The sequence below is a fragment of the Odocoileus virginianus genome, chromosome 12 (assembly GCF_023699985.2).
Source record: "Odocoileus virginianus isolate 20LAN1187 ecotype Illinois chromosome 12, Ovbor_1.2, whole genome shotgun sequence".
NCBI lineage: Eukaryota > Metazoa > Chordata > Mammalia > Artiodactyla > Cervidae > Odocoileus > Odocoileus virginianus.
Genome location: NC_069685.1, coordinates 39,369,434 through 39,391,663, shown reverse-complemented (window position 1 = coordinate 39,391,663; position 22,230 = coordinate 39,369,434). Strand labels below are relative to the sequence as shown.

General features: G+C 36.9%; 1 protein-coding gene across 2 annotated transcripts in view; it reads right to left on the bottom strand.

The window, feature by feature from the left end:
- Window positions 1-22,230, bottom strand: part of PDGFC (platelet derived growth factor C) — a 241,586-nt gene that overhangs the window by 98,946 nt on the left and 120,410 nt on the right. For both annotated transcript variants that reach the window (XM_020883819.2, XM_020883820.2), the window contains exon 2: window positions 1,186-1,381. In XM_020883819.2, the coding sequence (XP_020739478.2) occupies window positions 1,186-1,381 (196 nt within the window). The remainder of the gene's footprint in view (window positions 1-1,185; window positions 1,382-22,230) is intronic.

Sequence of the window (22,230 nt, the reverse complement as noted above, 5' to 3'; positions counted from 1 at the left end):
GTAATACTCCACATGAAAAGAAGGCAAGAGGTGCAGAAGAGAATGGTGAAAACCACCTCTGTGATTGCTAGGAAAATGGATTTTAGCATGTGTTGAGTTATAAACTATGAATAAGATGCAGCGTCGCTATTTTATTTCTCTAACCCATTTGCTTATCTATAAAATGAAGGGTTGAATAGCACCATCTCCAAAAATAGCTAGAATAACTTCTTGTTTTCCAGGCTTAAGTTTAGAGACATAAGAGGAAAAAATAACCTGAAATGCGGCTATCCACAGAAAGAAGAAATTGAAAAAAAGTAACTACATATATAAAGGTTAAAGATACAAACTGTGATGACAGTAAAGTATAAAGTTTATTTTATCTGTATTGAAATATTTATCTGTAATATACCACAAAGCGAAAATTCTCTTTTAACTTGTATATCAAAGGGAAAATAAAGACCCTCACGAAGAAGCTCAAGTAAAATATTTTCATGATATACAAATGCCAATGAAGTGAAAAATCTTCCATAAGACCACCCAAACTTGACAAGTGGATTCACATAGGATTTAAAGAGTAATATTTGTATGACATACGGTAGGTGGTCTTTTGCATGGGTGAAATACTCCAGCTGACTTTAGTTCATGAAAGTTTCTAGGAGAATTATGATAAATGTCTACCTAGTCAACTATAATGCAAATCTAAATTTCTAATTCTGCTTTCAGAATTGTATTTCTTTCTTATGATATTCAAACTTCGGAGTCCCATGTGTGTGTCTGTGTGTGTGTGTATTTATGTGTTTCCCTGTAGGTACTGGATGCTATGGGTAATACATATCCATGGATACTGTTTTTTCTTTTAATAGCTTACTGTTTATCTTATTGATTTGGTTATGAGGAAGCTTAAACGTAAAATTTTTGGCACTAATGGTCACTCTGGCACAACTTACATTCCTTTATTTGGTGTTTTACTCTATTCTATATTTTAAATTGCTTTACTTTATATGTATTTTTGTGCCATATATTACCTCAAATTATTTTCAGAAGTAGATGGAAACATAGCTTAAACGAGGATGTAAATTTCTTGGATGATCAGAAAAATATAAGAGGACAAAAGATGGCATTTAAAAATCACACCCTCAGAATGAAGCGTCTTGAAAAACTAACAGTTGTTACTTTGCTGGAATTTCAAGTATGATAACTTACTTGCATATGTCATCTTCTGGGTCTTCAAGCCCAAATCTCTCATCAAATGTGAGCTGTATCCACACATTTTCTTCTACTGCTACTAATCTCCATACCAAGTCCATATTTCTTGGATAAGTGTGAGGAAACCTTGGGCTGTGAATACTTCCATTAGTAGACACAGTAATAATTCTCTCATGCTGGGGATCTTGTACACCTAAAAGTAAAACCAGAAGTGTAGACACACACTTAGAACAGATTTCAAAAATTATGGGTTTCAAAATAACTTCAGAAAAAAAGGTATCCGATACAAGCCCAAAGTCTTCCATGAACGTAATTACTAAATGATCTCAACCCTTAAATGACCTTGAAAAAAGAAATGAGGTCAAAGCAGCCATCTCAATATCTTGTATGGGAATTATCAGCAGTCTAGAAAGATAAGAAATTATAAGAAATGTTGCAAGGCTTCTCAGTGACTTTAAAAGGCTAACATAAGTTTTAAATTTCTAAGAGGCAAATACACTATAAAATATTTTCCAAGTTTATTAGGCATGGCAACATTTTATATCATGAAATGCCAAAATACACTGTTAATAATATCTCTTACTTCTGATTAGATTTGTTGGGGAGAAAAGAGGGGTAAGGAAAATCAGTATTGTTAAGACAAGTTGAAATAGTTGATTTACAAAGTTACAGGTGTATAACAAAGTGATTCTGCTATACATGTAGGTATATATATATATTTTTCAGATTCTTTTTTATTATAAAATATTGAATACAGTTCCCTCTGCTATATAATAGGTCTCTTTGTTGGTTATCTATTTTATACACAAGTGCACAGAGAAAAAATTGTTCTTATGTCCACCCATTTAAGAGTTGATATTGAGGGGAAACACATGACTGATATTTGGGAAATGAGCAGCTGTTTATCTACAAAAACAAAATCTAAGAAGTAAGATATTTGTGCCCTTTCAGGTCATGAAGATCCAATCCATTAAGTCTGCTAAATCTCAGTAAAAACAAAACAATACAAAACAAAAACAAACAAAAATCACAAAAACACAAAACTTTTAAAACAATCTTTAATTCAATTTCTAAAACAAGTTAAAAGGCTTGAACTGGACCATGAACACAAAGTAATGTGCATGGCACATACCTGACACTTTTTTGTTCAACTTGGATATACTCATAATATCAGGACAGTAATTTTAAACTATACCAATACCTTAATTGCTGTCATAACTAAAAGATATGCTTCATAAGACTGAATTTTGTATTTGTGGTATTATACAGAGAGAAGAGTATCATTACTTTGTAAGCACCATTTCCCCTTTATTTGTCCTCCAATTTCCAGGCTGAACATACATATAGCTGCTTGTGGAAATATGAAACATTCCTCATTTTATTGACTCCTTTTAGATATGTTTCATCAAACTTTGCAATACAGATTTGTCTAAGGCCTTTTAGGTCATATGACATTCTAATACTAAATTACATTTTTCTTCTCTCTTCTTTTTTTCTTTCTATTATAGTTTTCTGCCTTTTCCTCTTCAATTCTTTCACTTCCAAACCCTAATTCTCTCTCTCTTTTTTTAATTGCAATATAATTGATTTACAGTACTGTGTTAGTTTCTAGTTTCAGGTATATAGCACAGTGAGTCAGTTATATATTCTTTTCCTGATTCTTTTCCACTGTGGGTAATTACCAGATATAGAATACAACACCCTGTGCTATAGTGTAGGCCCTTGTTGTTTATCTCTTTAAACACAGTTTGGGGTATCTACTAATCTTAATTCCCTTTTAACCAATGGAATGGACTTCTAGTGCCCAACTGCCTCTTCAGTATTTAAACTTCATTCACTCTGCCCATGATTTCACACCAATGACCTCGCTTCTCGCTCTGGAAGGCAGACACTAAGGTGATTCCCCCGCCACCCTGGGTCCGTCATGTGTGCATGAGCCCCTGCCTTGATTTCAACTAGAAACTGTGTAAAGGACGGAGCATTACTCCCATGATCAGATCAGTTAACTCCGAATTGATTAGAAATTAAATTATAGGGGGAGCTGAACCTAAATAGGAAAAGCACTAAACAGAAGCTGGGCGCTTCCTGATCTTAAGAAATTCAAAGTATGAAAGAGACTGTAGGGGGAGTTCTGTGCTGCCAGCCTTGGAAAGAGAGGAGATTGCATGCTCAGGTGCTCAGGACGTGAGCAGCTGAGGGGTACTGAATAAGAGCGGCTCCGTCCTGAAGCCTCAATAGACCTGGATGAATCCAAGGCAGTGTCTACTATTCTCCAGACAGGAAATTGGATCAGGCTGATGCCTTGGTTTTTGTCTTGTAAAAACTCAGAGAAAAAGCCCAGTCTCCCAGGACTGAATTTCTGAGCTTCACACCTGAAAGCAAACCAGGGAAGTTTTGCAAAAATTGCAGGTTTCTGGGAATTTCTTATATAACAGTAGATGACTAACACATCTACTGTGCACAAAGCTATTTCGGTTGCAAGTATGTTTCTTTGCCCCTGTTTCTCAATGGCAATTACAGTAATTGAGGCAACTCGTCATTTAGTAGTTATGTAACTCAAAATACGTATTTCAACCGATCAAATGCAACTAAATAATACACTCTAAGTAACTTCCAGAACTCAAAAGACAATGTTAAGGGTTATTTATTAGTGAGAATACGGTTAGGATTAAAGAATACCTATTTTCTTGTTAAAATACCTCACATAATTGTAACAAGTTATAGTTATGGTTCGTAAAGCAGGTTTTTCATTCTTTGAAACCCAGCTATTTCAACAATGCTTCTGCAAAAGCTGAAATGGAGAAGGAAATGGCAACCCACTCCAGTATTCTTGCCTGGAGAATCCCATGGACAGAGGAGCCTGGAGGGCTACAGTCAACAGGGTTGCAAAGAGTCTGACATGACTGAGCGACTTCACTTTCAAGACAAGATAAAGACAAACATGATTTCCTTCGAATATATACAGTGCATGTGATGGGGAATATCATCATATTATGTAACTATGCCTTTAAGTTCCATGGAATTTTTAAATTGAAAAATTTAATTATTACTTATAATTACACTTATAATTTGTGCAGAAACATGTTCTGTCTTATTGGGGGGATAATGCTTGGATTGGCCATAGGTTATATTAATATATATGAAATAATCAATACCCCTCCTATGCACATAATTTAGCACCAGTAATTATTGTAAGAACACAGAAGGATCTATCAAGTTGGCTGAATTCTCTATACTGACAAATTTTTTAATAAATCAATGACAATTTACTATTAAAATTAAATTAATACATCCTCTTTTTCAAAGATTTCTCTTAAAAGAGCTATTTCTTCACTCTCTGAAATTTTAATAATATACATATTTTGGAGGTGGATTAGAGTAGTTTATATCAAGGTCTTCTCACTTTGGCAACTAATATTTTTTAATGAATTAATTTTTTCCAATCAGAGTTATTAAAATTTATTATTTTCCCCCTTCTGTCACAAAAAAAGTGCTTTATGTCATCTGAGACACTCTTTACAAATATAGCTGTGTTTATGCTTTCATATGCAATCTAGAAAACTACATGGATACTAAAAGATCTGAATTCTATTTTTATATCTGCAGGCAAAAAAGCCCATAGCTAAAATGCATATACTTAAATTATGTTTACATCTTTTTTCCTCTATAGTTCAAAATTTCATTAAACTATAATTAAGCATAATTTAAAGGCTGAAAATGTAGACCTTATTTGTGGTAAAAGAATTGTAAATTTCCTTTTAAGTTAAATTGCTGCTCCCCCCAAATCATCTTGGAATGCAGTGAGGTTTGCCACCAAATACATATGATTTGCACATGACTGTCAACAGTTTATGTAAATCTCAAACAAGTAGGCCTATAATCAAAAAGAAAAGAAAAAAGAAACAACATTTAGGATCTACCAAAATAAGACTGCATTCATAGTTCAGTTGTTTAAAAATGATCTTTCCAAACATAGAACTTTACTAGGATATCAGGGTAGAGACAAGTGCATATTTTGTGACTACTTTATTGAACATTTGCTTTTCCTAAACAATGAGCAAGATATTTAAAGAAAGTACCAAAGAAATGAAACAGATGTTTGATGGCAAATCATAAAAGTATTTGCAACACTCTATTTCAATGCATCCTAAATAAGAATAAGGCTTGTTTATCCAGATAGGATTAGCATGCAAATACTTACAGACAGTAAATTTTAAAATTTAATATTAACACTTTTTCCTATTATCCTGCCCAATCCACCTTGAAGTAGGAGTGCTGAAAACTAACATGAAATAAAAATTAGAAAAGGACAAGAAAGGAGATTAATCATGTAAATACTGCAAAATTGTTGACTATATATGTTCACATACAATTACAAAGAGAACTTCCTGGCATCCCAGTGGTTAGGACTTGGCACCTTCACTATCAAGAACCCAGGTTCAGTCCCTGGTGGGGGAACTAATATCCCACAAACCATACAGCTTGGTCATCAATTCACTTATAAAGAATCATTACAGGGATTTCCCTTGTGGTTCTGTGGTTAAGAATCCATCTGCCAAGGTGGGGGACATGGGTTGGATCCCTGGTCCAGGAAGATTCCACATGCCATAGGGCAACTAAGCCTGTGTGCCACAACTACTGACCTGCCCCCAGAGCCCATGCTCTGCAAAAAAAGAAGTGACAACAATGAGAGGCCTGCACACCTCAACTAGAGAGTAGCCCCTGCTCACTGCAACTAGAGAAAGCCAGCACAGCAACCAAGATCCCGCAAAGCCAAAAATTAAGTAAATTAATTTAAAAAAAATCATTACACATTTGTATATTAACATTAAACATTATTACATTAAATAAGTTAACATTAAAATCAAAGTAGTTTTATACTACTTGCCATATTCGCAGGTAGTTCCTTTAAAGGTATATTCATTATGAATGAAAGCAGCTAGAATAAGAAAATCATGGAAAGCAATAAAAACGTAACACTTGAAAAAGTTGTATTATTTAAAAAGATAACATCAAAAAAGAAGTCTGTGGACAAGATATGATCCATAAAGAAAGAGAAACCATCCATGTCCTTCTCCATGCTAATGTTTTAAGTTGACTGTAGCAGAAAAGTCCTGGAGGATTCAGAAGGAGGTAAACAGAAGGGTCTTCAATCTTGGTTTAAAGCTCGGCAGAACTCGGGATTCTATTAACATAGGCAAGGCTGTATAGGAAAGTATCCTTGTGAAATAGTAGATTTCACAGGTGTCTTATATGATTTTTGGTGTGTTTATTTCTAAATATGTTATTTTCAAATTGGGTCAGAAAAGGCATTTCTGTAACAGTTGCATCTATTTCCAAATCTTTCCTTGATACATAAACACAGTCAATGTCTTATTTGTGCTTTGCTCTGTTCACTAGCTGTTTTTTCTTTTTATTGTGATAAACCTTTATTTTAATCTTGCTAGTTTTCATAAGCCTGTTTCCATTTTCAATCTATTTAAGCCTTAATTAACAAATTTTACTTTTAACAAAAGTTAGTTAAAATCATATTACATATATATAAACATGCATACATATATACATATGTGTATATGGCTTGTTTCACTGGCTCCATAAATGGCACCTTTTTGCCTGGAAAATCCAGAGTTATCTCAATTAATCTTTCTTGATTCTGTAGAGAGACAGTATACCTGAGCTCCACTGTGCAAATAAATCTGTCTGTATAAATTATAAACTATATAGGAGTTTTTATGCTTAATATTCTAAATCCTGTTTATTAGCATAAAAGTACAATAATATGCTAGACAGAAAACTATGACTCATGTTTTTATTTTGTCATGACTCAATCTACCATTTACATACTATAAAACAAGAGCAAATAAAAGAAACACACTCAGAAGTTAGTGCAGTCTACCTCAAACTATTCATGAAATATATACAAGAACAAAAGCTTACGAGGAAAAAATTTCATCATAGCAGATTGGAATGCAAAAATAAGTCAAAAGATACCAGGAGTAACAAGAAAGTTTGGTGTTGCAGTACAAAATGAAACAGGGCAAAAGCTAACAGAGTTTGGCCAAAGGAACACCTTGGTCATAGCCAAAACCATCTTTCAACAGCACTAGAGATGACTCTACATGTGGACATAACCAGATGGTAAAAACCAAAATCAGACTGACTATATTCTTTTCAGCTGAAGATGAAGAAGTTCTATACAGTCATCAAAAACAAGATCTGGAGCTGATTTTGGTTCAGATCATCAGCTCCCTTTTGCAGAACTCAGGCTTAAATCAAAGAAAGTAGGGAAAACCGCTAGACTCTTCAGGTATGACCTAAATCAAATCTATCATGATTATAGAGTGGAGGTGACAAACAGATTCAAGGGATTAGATCTGGTAGACAGAGTGCATGAAGAATGATGGATGGAAGTTCATAACTTGTATAGGAGGCAGTGACTAAAACCATCACAAAGAAAAAGAAATGCAAGAAGTCAAAGTGGTTATCTTTGGAGGCTTTACAAAGAAAAGAAGGCTCTTCTTTGAGAAAAGAAGAGAAGTAAAAGGCAAAGAGAACAGGGAAAGACACACACAACTAGATGCAGAGTTCCAGAGAAGAGCAAGGAGAGATAAGAAAGCCTTCTTAAGTGGACAATGCAAAGAAATTGAGGAAATTTTTACAGAATGGGACAGAACAGAGATCTCTTCAAGAAAACTGGAGAACTGATTCAAATGAATTCTGGATGAAACTGGAGCCCATTATACAGAGTGAGGTAAGCCAGAAAGATAAAGACCATTACAGCATACTAACACATATATATGGAATTTAGAAAGATGGTAATGATACCCTATATGCAAAACAGAAAAAGAGACACAGATGTACAGAACAGACTTTTGGACTCTGGGGGAGAAGGCGAGGGTGGGATGTTTCAAGAGAACAGCATCGAAACATGTATATTATCTACAGTGAAACAGATCACCAGCCCAGGTTGGATGCATAAGTGCTCGGGCCTGGTGCACTGGGAAGACCCAGAGGGATCGGGTAGAGAGGGAGGTGGGAAGGGGGAACGGGATGGGGAATACATGCAAATCCATGGCTGATTCATGTCAATGTATGACAAAACCCACTACAATACTGTAAAGTAATTAGCCTCCAACTAATAAAAATAAATGAAGAAAAAAAAAAGAAAACTGGAGATACCAAGGGGATATTTCAGGCAAAGATGGCACAACAAAGGCCAGAAACGTCAAGGACCTAACAGAAGCAGACGAGATTAAGAAGAGGTGACAAGGTGACAAGAATACATACAAGAACTATACAAAAAAGATCTTAATGATCCAGATAACCACCATGGTGTGATCACCCACCTAGAGCCAGACATCCTGAAGGGCAAAGTCAAGTGGGTCTCAGAAAGCATTATGGGCTTCCCTTGTTGCTCATCTGCCTGCAATTAGGAGACCCTGGTTTGATTCCTGGGTCGGGAAGAACCCCTGGAGAAGGGATAGGCTATCCACTCCAATATTCTTGAGCTTCCCTTGTGGCTCAGATGGTAAAGAAACTGCCTGCAATGCGGGAGACCTGGGTTAGAGCTCTGGGTTGGGAAGATGCCCTGGAGGAAGGCATGGCATTATGACAAAAAAAGCTAGAGGATGTGATGGAATTCCAGCTGAGCTATATCAAATCCTAAAAGATGATACTGTCAGAATGCTGTACTCAATATGTCAGCAAATTTGGAAAATTCGGCAGTGGCTACAGGGACTGGGAAAGGTCAGTTTTCATTCCAATCCCAAAGAAAGGCAATGCAAGAGAATGTTCAAACCACCATACAAACGCTCTTAGTTCACAAGTTGGCAAGTTAATGCTCAAATCCTTCAAGCTAGGCTTCAACGGTAGATGAACTGAGAACTTCCAGATGTACAAGTTAGATATAGAAAAATTAGAGGAACCAGACAGCAAATTGCCAACATCTGCTGGATCATAGAAAAAGCAAGGGAATTCCAGAAAAGCATCTACTTCATTGACTACAATAAAGCCTTTGACCTTGTGGATCACAACAAACTGTGGACAATTCTTAAAGAGATGGGAATATTAGACCACCTTACCTGCCTCCTGTGAAATCTGTATGCAGGTCAACAAGCAACAGTTAGAACTGGACATGGAAAAATGGACTGGTTCAAAACTGGGAAAGGAGTATGTCAAGGCAGTATATTGCTAAGCTGCTTATTTAACTTCTATGAGGAGTACATCATGCGAAATGCAGGCTGGATGAAGCACTAGGTAGAAACAAGATTGCCGGGAGAAATATCAGTAACCTCAGATATGCAGATGACACCACCCTCATGGCAGAAAATGAAGAAGTAAAGAGCCTCTTGATAAAAGTAAAAGAGGAGAATGAAAAAGTTGGCTTAAAGTCCAACATTCAGAAAACTAAGATCATGGCATCTGGACCCTTCACTTCATGGCAAATAGATGGGGAAACAGTGGAAACAGTGGCAGACTTTATTTTCTTGGGCTCCAAAATCACTGCAGATGGTGACTGCAGCAATGAAATTAAAAGACATTTACTCTTTGGCAGGAAAGTTATGACCAACCTAGACAGTATATTAAAAAGCAGAGACATTACTTGGTCAACAAAGGTCTGTCTAGTCAAGGCTATGGCTTCTCCAGTTCATGTATGGATGTAAGAGATGGATTATAAAGAAAGCTGAGAGCTGGAAAATTGATGCTTCTGAATTGTGTCACTGGAGGACTCTTGAGAGTCTCTTGGACAGAAAGTAGATCAAATCAGTCACTCATAAAGGAAATCAATCCTGAATATTCATTAGAAGGACTGATACTGAAGCTGAAGCTCCAATACTTTGGCCACCTGATGTGAAAATCCAACTCACTGTAAAAGACCCCGAAGCTTGGAAATATTGAGGGCAGGAGAAGTGGGCAACAGAGGATAAGATGGTTGGGTGGCATCACTGACCCAATGGACATAAGTTTGAGCCGACTCCAGGAGATCCTGAAGGAAGCCTGGCATGTGCAGTCCATGGGGTCACAAAGAGTCAGACATGACTTAGTGACTGAACAACAATACCTCCAACTATTCATGAATTATGTATGAGAGTAAGTGTGCACTAGGGGAAAATAAGAGATTGCTATATTAAGCAAGCCATAAAAACAAAAGCAATTATTTAAAATACATACAATTGTGGTTCTTGAATCTATTCCAGAAGATAATCATTTATTCCTCAAGGGAATGAATAGTCAAAAATCATATACTGAGAACCTACTTTGTTTCATGCACTGCACCGAGGGCTTGGGATGTCTGAACCAGGCGAAGCTTTGTACTCTTAATGTGACAATTTATAAGACTGTAATTTAGTATCATTCCTCAACTAGAAATTCCAGTAAGCATATATTCCATTATCAAAACCCACTTCAGATAGAATGCAATCCTGAATTCCCTTTGTACATTCCTTTAGGGCTGCATCTTATAAAAGTTACTTTATTCAAGTGGAGTTGCGTTTGAGCATTGTGTCAGTTTGAGTTGTACAGGAAAGTGATTCAGTTATACACACATACACACACACAATTTTTTTTTTTTTAATATTCTTTTCCATCACAGTTTACCTCAGGACACTGAACATAGTGCCCTCTGCTATGCGGTAAGGCCTTGATGCTTATCCATTCTCTATATGTAATAGTTGCATCTGCTAATCCCAAACTCCCAATCCATCCCTACCCCACCTCCTCCCCTTGGGCAATACCATAAGTATGTTCTCTATGTAGGGCAGCATATTTTAATCATCCTTGGTGGGCTGACCTTCCTTTCTTCCCTGCTCCACTCTGAGCTTTCAGTGAGACAGAAAAACCTAGATAGAACGGATTCTGAAGTCTGTAACCAGGATCTAGCTTTTTGCCCAGCACACAGCACCACATGGTACATATTGCTAACATAAAGAAAAATCATTTCCTAGCTCATGGCAAAAAAAATTCAATATTTCAATATTTCATCCTTCATTCCTAAGTTTCCAGTGGCTATACATGTAAACATAATAAACCTTTACAATGTATATTCCTCAAGTCCTTTAATTCATATTTTACTCAAAGTTCATCTATTATTACCTACATACATACTTCAGCTCCAGGTGACACGTTTTCTATTACTCATTACTGAGATTTTCCATTGTCTTAACATACTCATTTTTAAATAAAGCACCTTCTATAATTTTACCACACTGAGAATACCATATGTATTATTATTTTACCTTAACTCTGAACTATGAATCAGTTGATGGTAAAAATCTGTTATTTTAGGCAAGATACTTCATATCAGGTTTTAATTTTTATAAACTTGCAATAATCAGAGCTTGTTTTAAAGTTCAAATGAAATGATAATTCTAAAAACTAACCACCTTGATAATTATAAATCAGTATGTATGTACATCAGACATTTTGTCCATCATATTCTAATTCAAACACAGTGAGAAAGAAAAATTTTTATCAACTGTCCAGTTTTTCTGATGTTAGTGAACAGGAGATTGCTATGAAAGATAATGCAAAATTGGTCAGTATACACAAGGAATCCAATTTCACAAAGACAAAACTAATGAAGCAAAAAGCAGTAATTTCTCAACAGTGAATGCGAATCCCCAATTGCCTGAATCGGCAATTCAGGTTGACTGAAGAAGATGGAAAAAACGATAACTTTGTAGAAATTATGCAGTTTCTTTGACCTGAAACTGTCTTTTTAAGATGAATTTTTATTGGAATATAGTTGTTTTACAATGTTGAATTCGTTTCTGCTGTGCAGCAAAGTGAACCAGCTACCTGGATACATAAATCCCCTCGTTTTTGTATTTCTTTCCCATTCAGGCCACCACAGAGCGCTGAGTGGAGTTACCTGTATTGTACAGTAGGTTCTCGTTAGGTATCTATTTTAAACATAGCCGTGCATATCACAATTTGAATTATTTTGTATCTAATAAGCAGTAAATGAGCTCAGCCATTACCATCCTACCTAACTATGAGCAATGGTAAGAAATGGGGACCCAGTTCAGAAGTTCAGAGCAAACCTTCCATGTGCCATGATGAAAAGTTTACAAGTGAGCATCTTCCCAGCAGCCCCCAACACCACCACGGTGAAGCAGTCCTGGACTGACTCTACCCAGAAGTATGCCTGGAAAATCAACATACGCCAATTTCCCTTGTTTCATGGATTAGCTCTAATGGGCCAATCAGAGTGAATCCAGTGGCTTTTTTTTTTTTCTTTTCCTCAACAGTAGAGAACTAGACCAAGTCGGGCACAGAAGTAAGGTCTAGAACTGCTCTAGCCAATAAGGTGTCATTTTAGAAGTCAGTCTGATGGAAAAGTCGATGCACAGAAGTAGACAGATGCACAGCAGGACAGCAAGACGGGGCCAGATCCCAGCTCAAAGCACACAGTAAATTCAGCCCATTTCTAGGCTTCTCGAAACATGATTAATCAAATTACTTACACCATTTAAGCCAGTTAGAGCTAAGATTTTTATACAAGTAATCAAAATTGTTACATGGCAAACATGTTGGGTCTGCCTGGAGTGGCAGTTTCAGGCCATTTATCCTGGTGTGTGTTCCCTTTTCATTGCTGAAATATCTGAACTGATGTTACATCACAAGTAAGATCTATAAAACTCTTCTGGTATTGAGGCACGGGAAACAAATGGCAGTGATTTGACAACATGGTATTTTGACCTCAAGGTAATGGTAAACATAATCTATTTTGGTTTGGGGTATAACATTTTCAATGAAGGCTCATTTATGGAAGACGAACTTTCAATGATCTTCTTACCTACAATGATGCAGGATAAACTGCCTAGTACAGAAATACAGGAGATGGCAAGAGTGAACACCAACATTTTAGGAATCAATAAGCTAAACTGGACAGGAATGGGTGAATTTAATTCAGATGACCTTATATCTGCTACTGTGGGCAAGAATCCCTGAGAAGAAATAGGGTAGCCCTCACAGTCAACAAAAGAGTCCAAAATGCAGTACTTGGGTGCAATCTCAAGAACAAAAATGATCTCGGTTCATTTCCAAGGTAAACCATTTAAAATCAAAGTAATTCAAGCCTATGCCCCAACCGGTGATGCCGAAGAAGCTGAAAGGGTCTGTGAAGACCTACAAGACCTAATACATGCTTGCTTAGCCACTCAGTCGTGTCCGACTCTTTGCGACCTCGTGGACTATAGCCTGCCAGGCTCCTCTGTCCATGGCGTTTCTCCAGGCAAGAATACTGAAGTGGGTTGCCATGCCCTCCTCCTGAGGATCTTCCCACCCCAGGGATCGAACCCAGGTCGCCCACATTGCAAGTGGATTCTTTATCACTGGAGCCACCAGGGAAAGATCTTCTATAACAATACCAAAAACCAACCAACCAACCAACCAAACACAGCCTTTTCATCACAGGGTATTGGAAAACAAATGTAGGAAGTCGAGAGATACCTGGAATAACAGGCAAGTTTGGCCTTGGAATACAAAATGAAGCATGGCAAAGTCTAAGAGTTTTGTGACGAGAACACACTGGTGATAGCAAAACCCCTTTTTTCCAATAACACAAGAGATGACTCTACATATGGACATCACCAGATGGTCAACACTGAAGTCAAATCGATTACATTCTCTGAAGCTGAATATGGAGAAGTTGTATATAGTCAGCAAAGACAAGACCTGGACCCGACTGTGGCTACAATCATGAGCTCCTTATTGCAAAATTCAGGCTTAAATTGAAGAAAGGAGGGGAAATCATAAGCTCATTCAGGTATGATCTAGATCAAATTTCTGATGATTATACAGTGGAGGTGACAAAGAGATCAAGGGATTAGATATGATAGACAGGGTACCTGAAGAACTATGGATGGAGGTTCATAACATTGTACAGGAGGTGGCAACCAAAAGCATTGCCAAGAAATAGAAATTCAAGAAGGCAAAGTGGTTGCCTGAGGAGGTCTTACAAATACCTGAGAAAAGAAGAGAAGTGAAAGGCAAAGGAGAAAGGGAAAAATATGCCAAACTGAATTCAGAGTCCCAGAGAATAGCAAGGGGAGGTAAGAAATGTTCCTAAGTGAACAATGCAAAGAAATAGAAGAAAACAGTAAAAAAGGAAAGAATAGAGATTTCTTCAAGAAAATTGGTGGTAACAAGTGAACATCTCATGCAAAGATAGGCACAGTAAAGGACAGAAACAGCAAGGACCTAATACAAGCACAAGAGATTAAGAAGGGGTGGCAAAAATACACAGAAGAACTACACAAAAAAGTTCTGAATGACCTGGTTAGCCACAAAGGTGTTGTCACTCATCTAGAGCCAAACATCCTAGGGTGTGAAGTCAAGTGGGCTTTAGGAAGCAATACTACGAATAAAGCTAGAGGAGGTGATGGAATTCCAGCTGAACTATTTCAAACCCTAGAAAACAATGCTGTGAAAGTGTTGCACTCAATATGTCAGCAAATTTGAAAAACTCAGCAGTGGCCACAGGACTGAAAAGGGTCAGTTTTCATTCCAATCCGAAAGAAAGGCAATGCCAAGAATGTTCAGACCACCATACAACTGCACTCATCGCACATGCTAGAAAGTTAATGCTGAAAATCCTTCAAGATAGGCTTCAGCAGTAGGTGAACTGAGAACTTGCAGATGTACAAGTTGGATTTAGAAAGGCAGAGGAACCAGAGATCAAACTGCCAACATCTACTGGATCATAGGAAAAGCAAAAGAGTTCCAGAAAAACATCTACTTCTGCTTTACTGACTACACCAAAGCCTTTGACTGTGTGGATCACAACAAACTTGGAAAATTCTTAAAGATATGGGACTACCAGACCACCTTACCTTTCTCCTGAGAAACCTGTCCACATGTCAAGAAGTAACAGAAACAGATATGGAACAACAGTCTAGTTAGAAATCCGGAAAGTTGTAGGGCTAGGCTGTATATTGTCACCCTACTTATTTAACCTATATGCCGAGTACATCATGCGAAATGCTAGGCTGGATGAATCACAAGCTGTAATCAAGACTGCCAGGAGAAATATAAAAAACCTCAGATATGCAGATGATACCACTCTAATGGCAGAAAACAAAGAGACACTAAACAACTTATTCACGAGGGTGAAAGAAGAGAGTGAAAAAGATGGCTTAACACTCAACTTTCAAGAAACCAAGATCACAGCATCTGGCCCCATCACTTCATGGCAAACAGTTGGGGAAAATATGGAAATAGTGACAAATTTTATTTTCTTGGGTTCCAAAAGCACTTTGGACAGTGACTGCAGCCACAAAATTAAAAGATGCTTGCTCCTTAGAAGAAAAGCTATACAAACGTAGACAGGGTATTAAAAAGCAGAGACATCACTTTGCCAACAAAGTTCTGTATAGTCAAAGCTATAGTCTTTCCAGTAGTTATGTATGGATGTGAGAGCTGAACCATAAAGAAGGCTGAGCGCTGAAGAACTAAAGTTTTCGAATTGTGGTGCTGGAGAAGACTCTTGAGATTCCCTTGGACAGCAAGGAAATCAAACCACGCAATCCTAAACAAAATTAACCCTGAATATTCATCGAAAGGACTGATGCTGAAGCTGAAGTTCCAATACTTTGATCACCTGATGCGAAGAGCCAAATCATTGGAAAAGACCCTGATGCTGGAAAAGATTGAGGGCAGGAGGAGAAGGGGGCAACAGAGGGTGAGATGGTTGGATGCATCACTGACTCACTGGACATGAGTTTGTGCAAACTCCAGGAGATAGTGAAGGACAGGGTAGCCTGGCGTGCTGTAGTCCATGGGGTTGCAAAGAGTTGGACAGGACGTAGAGGCTAGAGAACAATAGAAACACAGAATCTCCTTAAACGCTTTACTGAACTCCAATTAGTAATGATTATAATTTTATACACACATATTACTACAGCAAAACATGTTTAGGCAATGCTATTATATTTTATCCTGAGTTAAACTATACAGTATTATACATACCACAAGGAGGCTAAAACCAGAACATAGAACAGAGATAAATGAGGAATAATTCACTTTAAAAAAGAAGCATTCACTTTAAAGATTCATTATTGATTTCATTTTTTCAATATTTAATCAAATCTCTTGTTGAATTAAAACTATTATTCAGTATTAGAGAATTTACATTAAGTGGTAGGAACTCTGGAATATTTTAAGCAGTGAAATGTATTTATTTGAAACATTATCCCCCAAACCAGCTAACATTATTAAATACAAACTCATATTATTTAACCTCAGAACAATCAACTACGCTTAGTTAAGAAAAAATATATTAAAGAACTTCATCTGTTTAGAGACTCAGCATCTGTCAGTATATTGTATGTGCACCGGACACATAATTTACAACATTGAGATGGTATTTATGAGCAATTTAAAATGTTGAAAGCAGTGACCTATTTCTTGGTGAGCACACAACGTCTAGATACAGTAGTGACATTTTGATGGGAAGATGTTTAAAATGCATCAAGGACAATAATAATGAAAATGTAATCAATACAAGCTCATTCAAAAATGCAAATAAGGCCATTTGTTTATGAATTTAGTGAATATCTAAAATATGTTTAAATCTAAAATATGCTCAAAATTCTCTCTTATATTAAACTCTGCATTAGGGGAAATAAATGAATTCTAAGAAACAATAAAAGAGGAATTTATTTCTGTCTTAATGTATTCAGCAATCATCACCACTGAAAAATGAGACTTTACTGTTTCCTACTTATATTTAGCATTTCATATTCAAAGATGAATGTATATAATTTATATGTAATGAGCCTATGAGTTTCTTATAAATAATATCCAAAGATAGTAGGAAAAATAGTAAATTTGGTTGCTTTTATACAAATCATGTCCTCCCACTTTATGTTTTTAATATTATTAATTAAACACTATCAATAACTGATAAAAGGTTTGCACATTCATAGCAATATTTGAGATTTAGAAGTTACATCTGTAGCAGGATATTTGGTTTCAGTAGGAATTCCACCTCAAGCTAGCAGCAATAAATGAAGAGTAATCACATTGGACATGACTGCACTTCAGAGGCTATATTTAAACAACCTTACGCTCAAGGATATTCTAATCATTCTGCTTGGCTGGAAAACATTACCTCCCACCCTACCCCCTACCCTCAACCCTGTCCTCAGTCTTGAAGTGATGTTAAAATGTGCATAAAATTTAACTGTGGGACTTTTAAAATAAGTGGAAGTCATAAAGTAAAAATAAAACACATAACATTGATGGGTATATAGGTTACTTAAATTCTATTCCTCAGTGACATTTTTAATAATGATCATGAGGTATCCCGGAGAAGGCAATGGCGGCCCACTCCAGTCCTCTTGCCTGGAAAATCCCCATGGACAGAAGAGCCTGGTAGGCTGCAGTCCATGGGGCCGCGAAGAGTCACGCGTGATTGAGTGGCTTCACACCCACTCCAGTGTTCTCGCCTGGAGAATCCCAGGGACGGGGGAGCCTGGTGGGCTGCCGTCTGTGGGGTTGCACAGAGTCAGACACGACTGAAGCAACTTAGCAGCAGCAGCAGGAGGTATCTAACCATGTTTAGCTATGTCATTTCAGGTTATATTATTTTATCATCTAGTTGGTCTACTCTAAGAGAGTAAATAAAGAGATGCTGAATAATTGGCTTAACTATAACCACAGAACCATTAGCTGAATTCTCCAGCAACAGCTAGTTTTATGACAATAGTTTTAAAATCAAACCAAAGATTCAGAGAAAAATAGTCTAAAAAGAGGAGCTGAAACACAGGGATGGGACAGAGTCAAGAAAATACATATTTTGAATTTGGAACACAAATTCAAAGCAGGGACTGAACTGAAACCTTACAGAGTCCACCGGAAGTTTCATTTCATTCATTTCATGGATGATTCTCTAACACTCCTTATCACTGCTTCCTTAGACATTATCCAAAAATACCTACTCTCCCACATTCTGACCTCAGGGAAGACTCTGAGGATACATCTCTCAGATTGGACGTTGTCAGATGCCAGAAGGAGATTTAAGAATCCTTCTGTACAGTGTTTGCACTGTTTAGGTGACTGTAATCCTCAGTCAGCAAATGGACCAGCTGCATTCGTGACCTCCCAGAGAGTGAACAGACCTGTCTGAACAGAGCATTTCCTTGAAAATTCTTGCCCACAAAATCTGATTTTGATGTTGAAAACTTTCCACCCATGTCCCCTATAAATCCACCAGTCCCTCTTCTGAAAGAAGTGGAACACTGTCCAAAGAAATGGAAAAAAAAGATAGGAAAGCATTTGTTTGGGGGTAGGGAGAGGCAGGAGAAACCTAACAGGAGAAAAAAGTACAAACCGTACTTAATTTATTTACAGAAAGTGTAGTAACACTAATTATCTTGGCATGTGGCTATTACTCCTATTTTCTAGTTGCGATCCGGCTTTTTAAAGAAAGATATGTATAATAAAAGCATTAATAACACCTAATCATTTAAAGCATGCAATTTAAATTTACAGAGATTTATTCCTGCACAAGCACACAAACCATCAAAACATTTAGAGAAGTTATCATAATTTAAAACATGATTGCAATGTTGTAATCCTGTTAAAAACCAACCAAACTGAAGATTCATGATAGGAAGGCAAAATACCAAAACAAACAAACAAACAAACAAACTGATATAAATAAGTATGAAGACTTTGACTGATTAACAGGGACCTTTTATACAGCACTTTCTGCCAAATGAAATTAGTATCAATGAAGAATGCGGAAAAAAAGTCTAAGAAATACCAGAATAATCAATTATAGTTTGAGAAAAATTCTGCCACTCTCGACACCATAACGTCAATATAATGTGCCAGGGGAAATTACTTTGAACACATCAAAGAATGCAGAAATGAGAACATTTCAGTAACCCCGCTGCAGTTTGCAGGTTATTAGGAATATGAAAACAGTACTGAGCATTGGCACAACTGGATAGAAATGTAGAATTACAAGGACAGAAAAACTCCCACTGTGAAAAGAAGACAGTGAAGTCTATAGTTGCTCATGTCAGAGAATCAGATAAGAATATGATCCCCTCTAAAGAGATTCTCTTCTCTAATATGGTTCATTGTATAAACCTTAATCATGAGATTATGTCAAAAATGTATAAGTAAAGTTTAAAAATGTAAAGTAAATAAAAACATATGTTTTGCTTACCTTTTAAATGTTCTTTCTCCTCTTTTCTATGCCAGTCCAGATGCTTGGGTATAGTTCCTCCCTGCCAGTAGATGGAGATAGTAAAATTGAGTCTTGTGGTGACCTCAAATCCTAGTGTAGGGGGTTCAGAATCTTCAATTTCAAATTTTGGAGGTAAAAATTATTTTAATGATTGAAAAGACACATAAAGCTTGTGATCATTGTTATCTGAGTCAGTCAAATGAACTCATTCATGGCCATCTGTACCAATGTATAAGGGAGAGGGTCTTGGCTGGCATAGAAAAAAATAAAAGAAAGAGCATTATTTTTAGGATATATTCCCTTGAGGCTTCATTCTTCCTAAATCTTGCTCAACTAGTATTTATTGACTAGCTACTCAAAATTGCAGATTACTACCTTCCATATATATTCTCTTTAGTTTTTTTAAACAACCTTGTGAATTAGTAATAATTATCCCCTAATATCTTGTCCCAGAAACTATTTTTAAAAGTTGCAAATGGTGAGTTGGCTCTTGCTTGCCAAGGTTCTATGGTCCACATGATGTTTAGTTAATGGCTTCACAGATTTAGACTGATTTAGTTTCTTCTTCCTACTGATGAAGAGACCTTGAAGTTGTGAGAAACTCATTTTCTGTTAATAAAAACTGATTTGGTTTTATTTCATTTCAAATGAACACAAGTCTTGTGCCAGCTTCTCGGGAAGAAATCTAAACAGGTATGGTGCAGGACTTCCCTGGTGGCACAATGGATAAGAATCCACCTGCCGATGTAGGGGACACACGTTCAATCCCTGGTCCGGGAAGATCCCACATGCCTCAGAGCAACTAAGCCCGTGAGCCATAACTACCGAGCCTGAGTCCTCCTGAAGCCCTCCTGCCCCAGAGCACATGCTCAGCAACAAGAGAAGCCCATGCACCACAACTAGAGAGAAGTCCCCGCTCGCAGCAACTAGAGAAAAACCTGTGCAAAGCAAGAGACTGAGCGCATCACACCCCTGCAGAAAAAAGAAAAGAAAACCACACTATGGTTCAGCCAGTTTACAGAGAGCACATGGATCATCCTGAATAAAACAGAAGCTGGGAGGAGAGTCCCGTGACTGTTTTTTTTTCTTTTAGAAATTGCTCACTTAAGATCAAATTCATAGCTATTCATGGGAATAGCTTCTGAAAAAGAATAAAATTATTATCATTTCCCAAAGCTAATAGGACATGCAAGTGTCTCTTGAAGATGATAAAGAGGCAAACCGGAAGAACACTGAATTGAATATTGATGAAATTATGCAATAATTGGTTTCACTTTTCTCAGTTTAGTAAACCCATTTGAATTTTAATTAAGTGAAATCTATCCCTTATCCTCATCACAAGTCAAGGCTAGGTTTATTATTCCTTGTTGTCCCGGTCTGTACCTTGATACCAGTACAACACATTTTGGAAAACTAGGGCATTATACAACTTCTTAAGTCTTTATGGAATTTGTTACAACATTGCTTTTACTTTATGTTTTGGTATTTTTTTTTTTTTTTGGCCCCAAGGCTTGTGAGATCTTAGCTTATCCCACCAGAGATCAAACCTGCACCCCTGCATTGGAAGGAGAAGTCTTAACCACAGGGCCTCCAAGAGAAGCCTCTATCCAGCTTCTTAAACAAGAGTAATTTGTTTAATCTAAGTAATCTGTTCAATCTGTTCTGTTCCAGAGCGATTGACTAAAATAAATCTACTCTCTTTACACAGGAACTGTGGTGATTCTGTCCAAATGAATACACTAATATTTATACACCTCTTTCTAGCTCTTATAAATTATTTTCAGATTACAAATCATTTTCTGACACACAAGTTTCTTCTGCTCTCACAATCACTTGGAAGAGCCAATGTCTCATGCAAAATTTATTAATGCAAAAAGAGCTGGTTGTCACCTTAAATTGACCATATAGTTTCTTGTCCAAACCAGCACATTTTTATGACTGAAATAAGGTCGTATCATTAATTGTGTCAAGACCACAGATGTAAACCACGATGGTCCCCAGACAACCTGGGCCCATGGTTACCATAATGACAAACAGCTTTACCCTTCAATCCAGGGCTTTTGAGTCTAAATCCTATTCTCCTTCCACTACATCACATGACTCCAGGAAATTTTTCACCACAAACATCTGTACGAAGAATTCTGAAGTGTCTGTTTTCCTGTTAGCATCTATAGTCATTTCAGCTCACCAAGTAGAATGTTTTGTTTTCATAAACTTAGTAATATCTAGTACTTTCAAAGTATTTTATTTCAAGGTAGGTTAAAATAAAAACAGCAACAAAATAACAATCCTAACTTTAAACATTTCCTGTTTAACCTCTCTTTAGTGGATCATTTCTGAGGTCTTTCTAATACTACCAAGGAAGCAGGAGACATTTTTATCAATAATTGCTGATTTTCTGGATTCTAACTCCATTTCATTGCTTGAACAATAGGCCTGATGTTAACTCTACTTCTAAGTGTAAACATTACTCCAGAATTCGGTACTCCTTAACAAATGATAAATTTCATATATATTTGGAGAAGATAAGAGGTCATTTGAAAGGTGCCTTATCAGGTCACCTTATCTTCGACAAAGGAGGCAAGGATATACAATGGAAAAAAGACAACCTCTTTAACAAGTGGTGCTGGGAAAACTGGTCATCCACCTGTAAAAGAAAGAAACTAGAACACTTTCTAACACCATACACAAAAATAAACTCAAAATGGATTAAAGATCTAAATGTAAGACCAGAAACTATAAAACTCCTAGAGGAGAACATAGGCAAAACACTCTCCGACATAAATCACAGCAGGATCCTCTATGACCCACATCCCAGAATTTTAGAAACAAAAGCAAAA